At 37.8% G+C, this 15,441-nt stretch overlaps 1 protein-coding gene across 1 annotated transcript in view; it reads right to left on the bottom strand.

Annotated features, from left to right (window-relative positions):
• The window catches only part of DNAH14 (dynein axonemal heavy chain 14), a 396,896-nt gene that overhangs the window by 89,320 nt on the left and 292,135 nt on the right, over positions 1–15,441 (bottom strand). Inside the window, exons 55-60 of the mRNA XM_070501636.1 lie at positions 13,434–13,595; positions 11,133–11,324; positions 9,748–9,929; positions 5,017–5,125; positions 4,355–4,480; positions 1,043–1,137 (exon numbers count right to left, since the gene is read on the bottom strand). Of these exons, the coding sequence (XP_070357737.1) occupies positions 1,043–1,137; positions 4,355–4,480; positions 5,017–5,125; positions 9,748–9,929; positions 11,133–11,324; positions 13,434–13,595 (866 nt within the window). The remainder of the gene's footprint in view (positions 1–1,042; positions 1,138–4,354; positions 4,481–5,016; positions 5,126–9,747; positions 9,930–11,132; positions 11,325–13,433; positions 13,596–15,441) is intronic.

Below are 15,441 nucleotides of genomic sequence, written 5' to 3'. Positions count from 1 at the left end.
AAATGAAAGCATAAGAATGAATACACATGAATGAGATAAAAAGGAAAAAGAAGTCAAGAATTAGTTCTCTTCCTCTTGCTTGTCTCTCTCTGTGCATTTATTTTTCAACTTCAGGTGGAGTAACTTCAGCATTGTGATATGCTCTGCTCTTCTCCATAAAAATACATCGAGTTTTAAAAAAAGCACTTTTGTCACTTTCTATTCTTATCCCCAGAGTTAATAATCTGTTATAAATATTACAGTAAATTTGTTTCACATTTCTGCACCATTCATTGAAATACTACTTTCCATAAATAATGGAAAACAACACATTCCAAGATGTGACAGGCAAATTCCCATTGTTTGCTGAGTTGGAGAGCTTGAGTTAAGTATTATCTCACCCAAAGATTCCAATTAGAACTACCAGATTAAGATCTTTGTACCTTAAAGTATTTCATTTCTTCTCCTATTTTCTTAGGAATTTCTCTTCCGTCGCTTTTCCCCACACTGGGAAGGCTGGCTTTGGGAAAGGGCACAAGGGAAGTGCTGCCCCTAGTGACACCTTGTGGCAGTGGCCAACACTGCAGTATCAGCTGTGTGTGCGTTCAGACAGATCTGAAACGCACTACAGCTAAACTGCCGTTAGCAGCAGTGCTGTCAATATTGTCCTCTTACTTTTGGAACCACAGGTCAGGGGTTTATATAATCACCGTGGTTTTTCTTTCTAGTCTAGGTAATACAGTATTTTATCAATTCTAAGATTCACATTTTTACACCTCCAAGATTGGGATTCAGTTTAAAACCAACGGCACTTCATACAGTTTACTTGGCAGTATTTTTTCTTTCTTGAGGGTACATGAAATACTGATATGCCCTACAGTTGATGGCATCATAACATCAATAAGATATAGTATTTAACACACAATGAAAATTTTAAAGTAACCAAGATGGGTAAAAATGACAATCTAAAAATGTATGAATATTGACTTAGTAACTTTTATCATGTATTTATGTTTAGTTTTGAGCTTTTCCAACTCAAAAGGAACTTAGGTAAATCACTCACCTTAACTCAGAGACATCAGCTTTATCCAGGGCATTCAGAGCCATGATTGCCTTCTCTAAAGCTGGCAGTACACTTTTTAGTTCATTGGCAGTTTTCTGAAATAAAGTTATAAGCCCCCAAATACATATGAATGAATACAGCTGCATATTTTAAAATCTTATATTTTGAACCGGAAAGTATAATTTGACATTTTTACAATGTCCATAAGTTATGCAACGTGCATGACGTAGGTGTACACACATGTTTATACTGTAGGAAATGTGTGTTATAGTCCTAAATATCATGTATTAGGCAATCTCTGATGAGAAGATATTTGTGAGAAGCAAAAACACTGTGTGGTTTCTGCCTTCTCTATCAGACGCAGTGTAGTAGTAACAATGCCGCTTTGAGGAGTGGTCCAGTAAAAGGTGGAATTGCTGTGAAGCGAATGAAGCTTAGGCTTAGCACCCTCCCTTGCACAGGCCCATTCCAAGGTCCTGGAAGGGGCTCTACCAATCGGTTTGTAGGGTTATATGTTTTTGTTAGACTTGCAGAAGTCAGACATTTCACCTGCGATCATCAGTTCAGACCAATTTCTCTTTACATTTTGACTCACTCTGTCAGGGTTCCTATCACGTCAGGTGGTGCTGGAATGGCTGTGCAGACTTTTGGGATATGGCTAAGGGGCTGAGTTGGGAATTACATTTATATTGCTCACAGCCACTTCTCTGTATAGTTAAGTGATTGCAAACTATCTCAAATAGGCATCACTTCTAAAAAGACGTCTGTTGTCCACTGTTCCAACTTTCCTGGTGATACGACATTCAGGTGCAGGGTGCAACATTATTTTCGTATTGTAATAGGAACTTGTACTATCGTGCCTGGCAAGCACCAGAAGTACGTGGGTAAAGGAGGAGAAACAGCATTTGCAAAGTTTGGATGCAGAATCTGGTCTGTTTATTAGATATACAAAATTGTAAGTAGTGGGTTAGAGTCTCTTTGACACTTACTCAAAATGGAAGCTCACTCCTTCGTGAGTACACTTAGTAACGTGGCATATACTATTCTAAACCTACCATACATTTTTCCTTTTTTTGATAGGAGTTACGCAAAAAGAACTCATCAGAATTCCTGGGTTTTTAGGTAATAATTACTGTATTTGGAAAGATGAAATAATTGAGAAATTACAGATTCCTTATATAGATATATGTGAAAGAGACTTTATTTATAATTTTTAATTTTTATATACAAATAAATAATTAAGACAAAAATTTGGGGAATGTTAAACAGTGATTGAGTGTTGAAATCAATAAAGATTATTTTGATATTGAGAAGCAAAGTGTAATGAAAAGTTTCAGATCATACCAAAGCAATAATTTATTAAGAGAAAAAAATAAATTTAGGATAGAAGTAATGATCTGGCTTTTGGTCTGTTTAATAATCCAATTAATGAAGAAGAATGCATCATATGATCACATTGGAAAAATTCAAAATTCTGGTTAAGTTTGTAAGAAATATTGACGTTAGTAAAAGTTTAAATATCAGAAAACACCTCTATAATGAAGATATTGGCAGAAAACTGGCTAGTGAATGTTCTCAATTCAAATAGTATTTAAAATTAATCACTGCACATGGAATCTTGAAATGCCATTGCTGCTTATACCAAATTTGACAGCAATACTAAAAATGTCCATGACATTATCACTGATGAGTTATGAACTTGAAACTTTTCTAAACTATCAAAATGAAGAACATTGTGATTAACTATGCTAAAGATTCCATAGGTAATGATATTACAAAATGATTATCATAGGACAACTAATTGCAGAGTATACAGTGAAAAAAATGTAGAAAAAATATTACAGGGTGTGTAAGGCAGTTAATTACTAAACATTATTATGCTATTTTTCTAGATTCTGTGATGTTTGTAATAATTGTCAGCTTTTAAAAATTTATATTTTATTTGGTTTCTTTACTTATTCTAAATAAATATTCACCTTCATGTCTAACGGTGAACTAATAATTTTGCATTCTTTTGAAAAAAATATGGCCTCAAAATTTTATAAGCTTCATTCAGGTCCTATAAAACCTGGATGTGCCTCTGAAGCCAGATTACCCCTTGTGGTATAGCAAAAAAACCCTCATTAATTCCTCTATATCCATTTTCTTTTGGCCTAAAAAGTTGAAGACTGAAATTAAGCTGTACTCATATTTAACATATTTGTTAACAGCCTTCATGCGGTTGGCCCACAGAGGTCATGGGTTGCTCACACTGACACTCACGTGGCACCCTGAGGGAAGTGGGAAGCTCCACAAGTTAGAAGGGTTGGCAGTGGTGGCTTCCCCATTTCCTAAACACCCAGCACATTAGAAGCCCTGCAGCTTACTTGAGTGCAAGTGAGGGGATTTACCTATTAGCTTATCTAGTTTGAAGTAAATTAGACACCGCAGATAACAGAAGTCCAAGTGAACGATGGGAAGAAGGCAGGCTGACCCTTCTCCTATCCCTGGTGTGAACTCTTCTTCAGCCACATTAAAACGTGAAACAACAATGATCTGATCTCACGTGACAAAAAGCCAGCCAAAAAATTCTGAAATTACCAAAAGGACTGTTGAAATATGTTTTCACATTCACTATTGTTCATGATAAACCTTCCCCTGGGCATTTCTTGTCCTTTGGGATACTAGCTAATGATAGTCACTCACGTATATAATTTATAAATAAATAATTACACATTTATTGGGGGTTTAGGCTTATACACATATTTTTAATTGGTGGAGATGCTTGATTAAACGTTCGTACATGGAAGATAGATGAAACTCCACTCTCCATCTCTGAGCAGGAGTGGCTGCTGATCAGACTAGGGTTGAGTATTTGTTAATTTGCTACGCCAGGCTGATTCCTGTTGGCAGGGGAATTGGCCAGTTTAAAAAGAGGATTATTTAGTCAATGAGAGAAATGACACACACCAAAGACAGTCTCAAGAGCTGCTTCATTTCCCGCAGGTGTTCCTCTTGGAGGCCACGTGCACTTTTGATATGGCGTAAATGAGCTTCTGTTCACTGTAACCAGAAGAACCGGCCTGTCTCTTCCTAGGATTGTGGGTTTCTCACGAACAGGAACCCTGTTGTCTTTGTACTCCTTGTTTTCATTTAATAGTGTCCTACATGTCATAGGCACTTAATAAATGTTTGTTTAAATAAAAATTAAAAGTATCCAAAGTTGGAAAACTATATATTTAAGAGCAGTCAGCCTGACCTTTACATTTTGGAGTCAGGGAATAATTTTATAAATCTCCAAATTATTTTTATTGATTATATTTTTAATTTTACCTGAGCATAATCTTCCACAATTCTTACTTCTTCTGCCATAATTTCTTCATCCTGTTTAACAAGCACCTGAACTTTCTCAACCACTTGTGAAACTTTCTGTAGTTTTTCTACTAGGATTTCTTTTTCCTAATGAACCAAAGAATTCTTCTTAGCACGAAATTTAAGGGATATGATATCTCTTTTTATTAAAGAGAAATTCAAATAGCTTATTTCTTATTACAAAATTTATCAAAATCAGGTTGAAATATATTTTTTAATAGACTAATAAGGATGACTACATTAAATATCACTTCACACAATACACATAAAGAATGATAAGTATGAGTTTTGGAATACTCGGCAGACAGCAAGTTACCACAGCACATTTCAGATGGATTTAACTAATAACTATGGAATTTTTCTATGTGAGCTTTTACAATTAGCTATATACCTATTACACATTTAATTATAAGATATAATGATGTTTCTAAATTGCTATTATTGTTGTTATTACTTTCCTCATTTTACCAATAAGAAAACTGAGACTAAGAGAGGTTACACAGCTGCATGGTAACAAAGCTGGGATTCTAATCCATATTTGTCAAGAATCAGAGCCTTTGCTTTCAAACACTGTTCTATATTAAACTATAAAATCTTTAAAAGAGATTTCAAAGCAAACACACCTTTGTTATTTGTTCTATTTGAGGGCCAAGAATCAAGAGCTCCTCCTGCATATCTGTAACTAGAGTAGTTGCTTCCAGGATCTTGGATAGACCCATAGAAAAACGATTCCTGAAGGCAAAAAAGTATTAAGAAGGTAGAAGATACGACAAAATATTAGCAAAGCAGGACATACTGTGAACATTAGTTGGAAGACAACATGGTGAAGATATCAATTCTCCCCAAATTGATATTTAGTTTTAATGCAGTTCCTATCGAAAATGCAGTACGACTTTTTTGTAGATATGGACAAGCTTACTGTAAAATTTATATGGAAAGGTAAATGAACTAAGATAATTAAAATAACTTTGAAAAAGAAGAATAGAGTGGGTAGAATCACTCTACCTGATTGTACAGTAACAGTAATCAAGATTATGTGGTATTGGCAGAGGGACAGACATGTAGATCAATGGAACAGAACAGGGAACCCAGAAATTAACCCACACAAGTACACTTAACTGATAACCCACACAAGTACAGTTAACTGATTTTTGACAAAGGTGCAAAAGCAACAGAGGAAGGAAAATTTTTTCCACAAATGGTGTTGGGGCAGTTGGTTATACAAAATGAACCCTGACCTACATCTCACGCCTTAGGCAAAAATTAACTCAAAATGGACCACAGAATTAAACGTAAAAGGTAAAACTATAATACTTTTAGGAGAAAACATAGGAGTAAGTCTTTGGGATCCAGGGCTTGGTGAAGAGTTCTTAGACATGACAAGGGAAGCACAATCCATAAAGGAAAAAAATGGATAAATTGGACTTCATAAAAATTAAAGCCACTTTCTCTCTGAAAGACCTTGTTAAGAGGTTGAAAAGAAAAGCTACCACCTAGAACAAAATATTTGTAATCCACATATCTGACAGGACTCATGTTTAGAATATATAAAGAACTCTCAAAACTCAACAATAAAGAAGTTGAACTCATTTAGAAAATGTGCAAAGGATACGAAAAGATAAAAAGGATATATGGATGGCAAATAAGCACATGAAAAGATGTTCAACATAATTAGCCATTAGAAAAGTGCAAATTAAGATCACAATGCTATATAATTATGCACTTATTAGAATAGTTAAGATAAAAAATAGTGACAATACCAAACACTTGCAAGGATGCAGAAAAGCTGGATCTTTCATACACTGGTGAGAATGTAAAATGGTACAGCTACTTTGAATAACAATTTGGTATTTTCTTAAAAAACTGAACATATACTTATGATTTGACCTAATAATCACACCCCTGGCATTCACCCTAGAGAAATGAAAATTTACATGCACACAAAAACCTGTACACAAATGTTTATAGCAGCTCCATTTATAATCACTCCAAATTGGAAACAGCCCAAATTCCTTCAATGGATGAACAGACAAACTATGGTACATCCATACCATGGAATACTATAGAGCAATAAAAAGGAAGAAACTATTGATACATGCAACAGCTTGGATAAATTTCAAAGGCATTATGCTGAGTAGTAAAGCAAGTGCACTTCCTCTATGTAAGGGTTAAAATTGTAGAGATGGAGAACAGATTAGTGGTGGCAAGATTTGGAATGGGAGGAGGAAAGGAGTGGGAGGAGGAAAGGAGTGGGCGTGACTATGAAGGGGTAGCACGAGGGACATCTTTGAGGTGATGGAAAAGTTCTGTATCTTGATTGACATTGTGATTACACAAATCTATACATAGGATAAAATAGAGTAGAACTATATACACACATTGTACCAATGCCGATTTCCTGGTTTTCATATTGTACTATAGTTATGTAAAATGTAACCACTGGGAGAAATTGAGTAAAAGGTACACTGGATCTCTCTGTACTATTTTTGTAACTTCCTGTGAATCTAACTATTCCAAAATAAAAAGATTTATTTTTTAAAAAGCTATAAGATAAAGTTGAAAATTTTCCATTTACCTATTTGCTAGAATAAAAAATTTAAAATATACAGTTTCTATGGAATAAAATAAAGTAAATATTTTAAAATCAGAAGACTACTGATATTAGTCAACAAAATTTTAGTCCTGACTCTACCAAGAGAGGTAACAAGCATTATGGAGCATTTTTTGAAAAATGGAGGGGCCACCCCCATGGCCTGGTGGTTGAGTTTGGCATGTTCTGCTTCAGCAGATCACAGGTTCAGATCCCAGGTGTGGCCTACCCTATTCATCAGCCATGCTGTGGTGGCGACCCACATACAAAATAGAGAAAGACCGGCATAGATGTTAGCTCAGGGCTAATCTTCCTCAAGCAAAAAAAGAGGAAGATTGGCAATGGATGTTAGCTTAGGGCGAATCTTCCTTAGGAAAACAAAAAAGGGAAGATATGGTCTCTACTTCTTGGGCTTTCATAATCTAAAAGAACATTCTCACCCATGCCTTTTAAATCGTCAATTACATAGATACTCTCAGTATTTGATTTTTTGATCTAACTAGGACAGGTCCTCAAAAACTTCTCATCTGGATTACTATAATAGCTTTTATTCTTGTATCTCTCCAATTTGTACCCCATTCTAATACTTGAGTAAACTTCCTAAAATACAAGTCTATTTATATTACTCACCTATTTAAACAGTTATTATTTGTTGCATATAGGTTAGACACTGTGCTTAGCATTTAATCTGTAAATATATCATCCCCAAGAAGGGGGTGCAATTAAAACTAAAATGGACTTGTAAAGGAAAAACTGAAAAAGATAACTGGACAACTGAAGCTCAGCTCCCAGTGGAGCACACACTCAACACAGGCTATTTGGGCTTTAAAGGTGATAATTCCTCAGAAGGGTATCTCCCATTTAAACAACATTTAATTATAAGTTTTGGGGTGGGGAGAGGTGTGGATTGGCTGTAAGAGACCCAAATCACATAATTAACCCTTCCCACTTTTTTTTCTCCCATGTCTACCTGTGGGAAACTGGGCTACTGGAATTTGTGAGCAGCAAAGAAGGGCTGGGGAGTGGGGACCTATAGCCCAGTGCTTCTTTTACCACCTAGCTATACTTGACAGATATGAGCAGTTATGAACACTGATGATAACGCTCATGCATATAGTCACAACTCTTAAGGTGGTCCTGGTACGACCCACACATCAGGGGCTGGGAGATGTTCTAGGATAGTATAATGTATACAAGGAAGAAACTACCTAGGAATGTGTGTGGGTATATGGTGTGGGTAAGACATGGGGAACACTGGAAAAAGGGTGAAGTGATTGTGACAGGCACTGATCACACTAATCACATGGCTGTGAATGGAAAGCAGCAATCCTGGGTGGTGGGAAGGGGACACTTTAGAAACCCGGGGGTGGGAGGTGGGAGGAGAATCCACTAATCTCTCCTGACTCTTGCCTACAATGCATCTGGCCACTTTACCCAGACTGCTGCCACCACCCTCAATTTAACCACTCACCAACAAAAATCTTAACCTAAGGACTCTCAGAAACCTTCCAGTGCTGCTAACTCCAGGAGTGATCAGCCTTTACTTAAAACAACAGAATGGGATTAACTCCCTGAACTAATATGATTCCTTTTAGACTTATTGTATTCACAGATTACACCAACTGATATAAATTTAACTGATGTGGAATCTGCCATGTCCCACCTGACCTGTTAACAAAAATTTAATAAAATTAGACCCTGACCCCACATTAGCAAAATGCTGCTGTTGGGGTTGCTACTACTATTTATATAAATGAGTGGTGATGAAGAATTTCATTGCCTTGGGCTTCCTGCTAGCCATTTGAGGCAGAGTATGTTTGACTGCCAACGCCTCTTGATGCACCTGTATTAATAACGTTTTTAACTGGCTTGGCTCCAGATAGGGAGCCTGGCTGTGGTCTATCCTCCAAGGGAAGTCATAGTATGGCTACTCTCATCCAATGTTGCCTAAGGTAAATAGAAATGATTTGATCCAAGCCCCTATTAGTACAATTAATTAGGGTATTGGATAGGTTGGCCTATTATTTCTAGCTGGAGACTTGGCAGGTCTGAGGATGGAGTTGTAGAGGAATGGCTCTCCCACGGCACCCTGGCAACATTTCATGTCTCCACATAGATCATGTAGGCAAAGTTTACTACAACTGATTTTAGTCCTGGCAAAACACCTTGTGATCCTCCTAGAACATGAGAGCGTGGGATGCCTCTGAGCAGACGCCACAAGGCCACTTGTCATTCACTTCCCTATCTTCCTGGGAGACTCATGAGACTGTCTCCTGGGTTTTGATTAGGTATGAGACTTTCTGCCTCCTGGTTTCTCCCCTGTCTTCCTAGGTGCAGCTGGAGGCTGTAAAACTGCTTAGCTGCAGCATGACATGAGCTCCTCAGCAACACGGTGTCCCACCATCTGTGTTGCAGTCATCCGGCTCCTTTTATTTTGGTGTAGTCTCATGGGATCAGGGGCATGGGGAGTAGTGTACCTGTGGCCACTCCTGCTTTCATTGCTGTGTAATTCACAGACTGCCTGACTCTAACCATCACTGCCTTTTCACTGGCTGAGTCTGTTGGTCTTGCAGGGACAGAGGCAGCCTTTGAATGCCCACAGGGGAGACAGCCAACTTACCTCTTTTAAGGTAGTCTGCAGCTTTTGCCTTTTTCCTCCACTGAAAAGGCAGATCTGGGCTCACTGTTTTGTATTTGTGTCTCTTTTTACAAACAGAAGAACCGACGTAAAATATATGCTTCTGATTTGGTCTCAAAGCCTTACCTCTGTGTTTGCATTTCCTTCTCTCGTGACCTTAAAATGTGAGCAAATGTATCCATGAATCGCAAGAAGCTACTGGGAGTGATATAAAAATGCCTTCTGGTGTTTCCAAAGTATTTTATGCTCAAGTCTTTTACACTTTTGTGGATTTGCACACATGTTGGGGCAAGTTTTTCTTTTAAGTTCTGAAAAATAATAATTTTTAAGAATTAAGAGAAAGCAATCCAAATATAGATCAAAAAAAGAGAAAACTGAACATTGTGAATAACTTGAAATAGTTTATCATTTCTGAGATGTGGAGATATAGAAAAAGGCCCTGGATGGATGAGACCAAGAATATATGAGTCTTAATGGTTGGGATGGTATTAGGGTGGAAAGGCAACAATATGGACAATGACTAATATCATGCCAGACTCATTCTACTAGGCTTTATCCTTATTTCTGTTACAGACATCCAAGGATTTAGGGCACCGTTGTCAGTGGCCAAGGTTTATGGTGCTTCCGTTGTCTCTCATCTTCCTTTCTTAAAGTAGGCTATCAATAGCAAGACCCTCAACTTCCCTGAGTAAAACAAAGCTGCAAAAATGTAAGAACTCAAAGGATATATAGATACACAGGTGGGCAAAACTGGAGTAGAAAGAGTATCCCCTTTGCTTAGATTTGGAGAGAATTCTGACTTAGACATAACCCAGTCCTGGTTACCCCTCTCCAGTCCACCAAGCCTAGCCAATCACCTGGTTACTTTGAACCTAGCTGCATTTTCTTCCTGGTTCCGCTCTGTCTCTACTGTTTTTGGCCATTGCTTTCCTCGAACACGTGGACAAGTAAGATCACAAGGCTCCTTCTAGGTCCCACATTAAGTTTCAGGCCTCTATGCATTTACAACTTCTTTTGTCAGCACCCCACAGGATCTTCAGTTGAATCAGTCTAGAAAAGATTCTTACTTACTTGTGACTCATAAATTCTAAACTAATTTTGTATGTGACTTGTGCTCTCATTTCTCTGTAGTTTTGCTGTTGCAGCCAAGCCAGAGAAATTTACAAAAAATACGCAGAAGGTTGCAGCATCCTTACCATAGGCTCTGGTATGCAAAATGGAGGTTGTTTTCCTTCATGGAAATCTGCTGTTCACCATGGGATCAGAATAGTGAAGAGACCCAGGCACTGAGGAATTTGGGCATCTTTGAAATAGGGTTAATCAGGGGTAAAAAAGATGGGGAATTGATAAAAGAGTCAAAACAAACACTTGACTTATTTCATAATTTTGCCTAGAGCTGCCTATTTTTGCCCACCTAGGGTTCGTTGCTATTCAGAGACAGGATACTGTCAGATTCTGTTAATAAATTGAAACCTTCCCTTTTATTAGTTTCTTAAAGAGGTTATATTTACCTTTCTGTTTTCTAAATCCACCTTTTCTTTTAAGAAAGAGTTGGCTACAATAAAGAGAGCTTCTTCTGGCCAATTCTCATACCAGTCGATTGTGCAGGCACTAATCATAGAAGGATATACTCTACAATTTTGGCGGAGATTAGGTCCTGCAGGACTCATGGTCATAAAAATATGAAGATTTTTATATATTCTCTGAAAATTAATGAAAATACAAGTTGTTAAAAGGTAATCCACTGCTTTGAAAAAAATATTATATTGAAAATTATATTTAAAACTTGTTTCAGTTCTTTCCTTAATGGGTGGACTAGAGGCTCATCAACTGGACATTGAGTGCCCGCCATAAGCAGAGCCCTTCCAAGGGAAACTACCAGTCCCACAGTGCTCTTCTGAGCAAAGCAGCCAGGTTCTGTTCTATGTGCCCCCACTGTCTTGGCTTCAGCTGAATGGACTGTGAAGGGGAGGCAGTGAACTCCAGAACATCTCTTATTTAAAACAACTCTTTTGAGGGGGTCTGGTGCTAGAGTTCTGTTCAGTAGGGGACCTCATATCAGATGGTGATGGGTCTGACAATTTAACTGTTTCCTCTGGGGTGGTGTGCATTTAAGACCCACAGAAGCTCAAAGTGAGAAACAGTCAGATGAATTAAAGCTTTCTGAAAGACACAGAGAGAAACAAAGATCAATGTTATGGCTAGAGCATCAGGGAGATATTAATAAACTCCTACAGTTGAAGCATTACAGCTAAGCAACATTAGATCCTGTACAATTTTGCAGGTCCTAGGCAAAGTGCTAGTTTCTATGAAGTGTGCCTGCATCCTTTCCTCCCATAACACCTGGCTGTGCTGCTGCTGTTCTGGCTTCATGGAAGGACTGGGCATGGGGCACAGATTGCTTCCCTATCTCCATGTGACATTTTACAATAAAACCACATTACTGAAAGCAGCTAATGTTCCTTTTAACTCAAAAAGTTCCATTTGTACAAAGTGATAATATCTTTGAGTATCAAGTAACCTATTTTGCCAAGTAAGTGTGGTAAAGCTGAAAGAAGACGAAAGTGTAAGATTTCCCCTGCTTTTTGTCTTTAAAAAAATTTCCAAGAGCAAATTAAACTGCTCAGTGCAAAATTCATAAGATACAGAAATGTTTAAATTAAAAATGAAATCAACTTTCTTTGCTTTACCCATCACCAAATTCCTACTTGAAGATATCCAATGTTAACAGTTGAAAGTGTGCCTTCACTATTTATTATTATTGTCAAACATTCTTGGGAGTATGGTGTATATACATATACATATATGTATATATACATATATATATTCCTGGTGTTCCTGGTTTATTCTTTATTTCTAGAGTGCACTGTTCTCCACATTCCAAATAAGAATTTCATTGTTCTTCCTTACCACTCACAATCTATTGGTTAAACCAACAACAAGGCACTAGAGTGCCACAAGTTATCAGGATAACTTCTATCCTTCTTTCTACCATGGCATTTTAAAATATAACTCAATCCAAGTATCCTTTCATATGATATTGTTCTCTCTCAATTGTGGATTCCATTTCTGGAATCTTTTACATCTTCTTCTTGTGCCAGATCACTAAGTATCTCTTGAGGAATGGAGCTTGGCCCAGTTCAATTTTCAAATAACTCCATGATAAGCAGAAAGTGGCACCAGAAATAAGTTGACCTGGTACTTTCCCAGCGAACATTTTGGTTTGGGGAATCATTTCTATCTGTTCACTAAGCCATTGGTCAATCATCATGCCTTAAAGACCCAGAAAGTCTAGTTCATTGGTCTAGTCTATATGTCTCACCAAACTGGTCCTTTCATAGCTACTCAACTGCTGAGTTCATTCTGAATATCACCTGCTCTATCTGGCTGATTTCTTTCTGTACCCACACTTCCTGGCCAATTCTAGGGCTATTCAAAGGGATGAAAGAAATCTTGTTTCTTGCCTTTCCAGACTCGTTATCAACATGACTGAAATGAAAACCACATTGGCCAGGAAGGGATCTCAGTGCAAGAAATAATATTGGGATCTTATTTCTCTCGTCTTTGCCTCTAGCTGCTATTATTTTTTTAAGCCCTTGATAGCCAGTCAGGCCCCTATCTTTTTCAATCTTTGGCCTGCCTAAGAGAATGGTGTGTCTGTGCATAGGGATGACAGCCATTATTGAAGCTTGACAAACTCATTTAAAGAACTAAAGAAATTATCCAATTTGAAAATCATATACAGAATTATAAACATAGTCTACTTTTAATTTAACATGACAATTTTATAGAGCCAATTCACAAATAAGTACCTTTTGGAAGAATGAAAGTAAAGATTGCCTATTATCAATATAACCAGACTGTTCAGCCAGAGATCTAATCCTTAGTGCAATAGAATCCAGTTCCTCATTTTCAAACAAGTCAGGCATTTTTCCCAAATTGAGGATGCCGTTCAAATCTTCTAAAAACGACTCCTTCAGTGAAACATATATTTAATTAGGAATGAGTAAATTATTTATATATTCTATCCTAAACACATAAAATTGAGAAAGCAATAGTGTTTAAGGAGCATTAAGGTTAATTTTTTTAAATACTAAACTTCTCTCAATTCAAATCCATTAAAGATTTTTTTTCTGACTTAAAATAAGCTTTATTGATCTGTTCATTCAATGAAATATTAGAGAACATATATTTGGTACTGACAGTATGCCAAACACCTGTGTCATGCATTGGGGCAAGAGGTATGGAGGGGTGGACACAGTGATGAGTTGAGCGGGGTCTCTGCTTCAAGGACTTTATAGAAGACTTCAGTCCATCTACTTTTGTGTTTGAATACTACACAAACTAGGAATAACATGGGTGAAAAATTATTTTAATTTAACCAAGTTCATCTCTATCGAAGGTTCCGAATCAAATGGGAAAGGTAACAGAGGAGAAAGAAGAGTGAAAGAAACTCTACCAGAGGAGTTATTATAAAAAAGCATGAACATTTTGGTTTTGAGAATAAATCCAAGCTTTCTTTAAAAAAAAAAGAAAGAAGCATTATTAGCATTATGTGCGCCTCAGGATACTCCTCAGATGCTCACAGGTTTCTGGTATTTCAGCCCAGGTAGCAAAGGGCAGGGAGCTAGTGGGCAGTCTCCAGTAGAGGCCAACAGAGGTGACACGGGGCTAACTGCTTTCCTGTCACCCAGACACGATGGAGAACCACCAAACACACTTAATAAACACACTGACTGTTACTCACTTGTCGAGAGTTCAGCTAAGGTACTCCACAGCATTGCTCCCTCAGCATCCATTTTGTTTGGCCAAGCGACCTGTGGGGGTCCTTAAACCGACACCAGCCCCTCACGCAAGCGCATGCCCCAGATAACAGCCCACAGAGTCACAGCCAATCTAAGTTGCTGGTATGACTTCACCAACAGCCCTTGTGATCACAGTCTCCCTGCCTCCCAGGGCCTGTATGCTTTATGTGTCCTTTAGATGAGACCCCGCGGGGCTTACCCAAACCCTGCTCTTAGGGTTTGAATTCACCAACCCAGCTCTAGCCTGGGAAACCCAAAGCACTCCAGCCACGTGCCCTAATAAAGGCATGTGCCCCAGGTCCTGCCTTTCTCTGTGTGTACCCTGCCTTGACTGTCCTCATGTGGCCCCTGGAAGCGTGCTGTGTACTTCCTCCAGGGGGACCTATGAGTAATAAACTTCTCTATTTCAAATTCACTTGTAGTCTTTTGTGGAAACATATTTCACCATCTGGGACCCTGTGCTCCACTTAACAAATGTTAATTTAACAAAATCATAACACTATTTTTTTGATTCACATGGAAAGCAATAATGTAGCCAGAAGAAACCTGGAAAGTATGGAAGGGAGTCCAATGAGCTTGAAGTCCTTAACAACATGGGAATAGAGGAGCCATGTTCATATCAGCTCTGACTTGACAGTCTTTTCTAAAAAATGATTTATTAAATTAGAGCACTAGGCTCCTGGCATGGGAGAAACTACATATTCTGAAGTCCAGAAAGAAAGCATCTGGTAGAAACCTCAACCAGATCAATAGAGCACGATATTTAAATTTTGGCAGGGGAGAATATATAGCAGAAAAACTGGATATTATGGAGTCCTGCAGACATGACATGGCACTTGGATTTACTCTTAAAATATGACATGAAAGAAAAACACAACTCTAGAGAGAGGGGTCCAGTTTTAGGAGAAAAAACAAGATGAGAGTCTGAAACAATACTAATAACTATACATTTCTGAATCATAGATAACAAACAATGTTCCCTTGACACTTTGCCACAAAGAAGTAAATCCCATCT

This window comes from Equus asinus, chromosome 30 (genome assembly GCF_041296235.1).
Source record: "Equus asinus isolate D_3611 breed Donkey chromosome 30, EquAss-T2T_v2, whole genome shotgun sequence".
Lineage (NCBI taxonomy): Eukaryota > Metazoa > Chordata > Mammalia > Perissodactyla > Equidae > Equus > Equus asinus.
The sequence above is the reverse complement of the archived record's forward strand: the minus strand, read 5'-3'. Positions and strand labels throughout refer to the sequence as shown.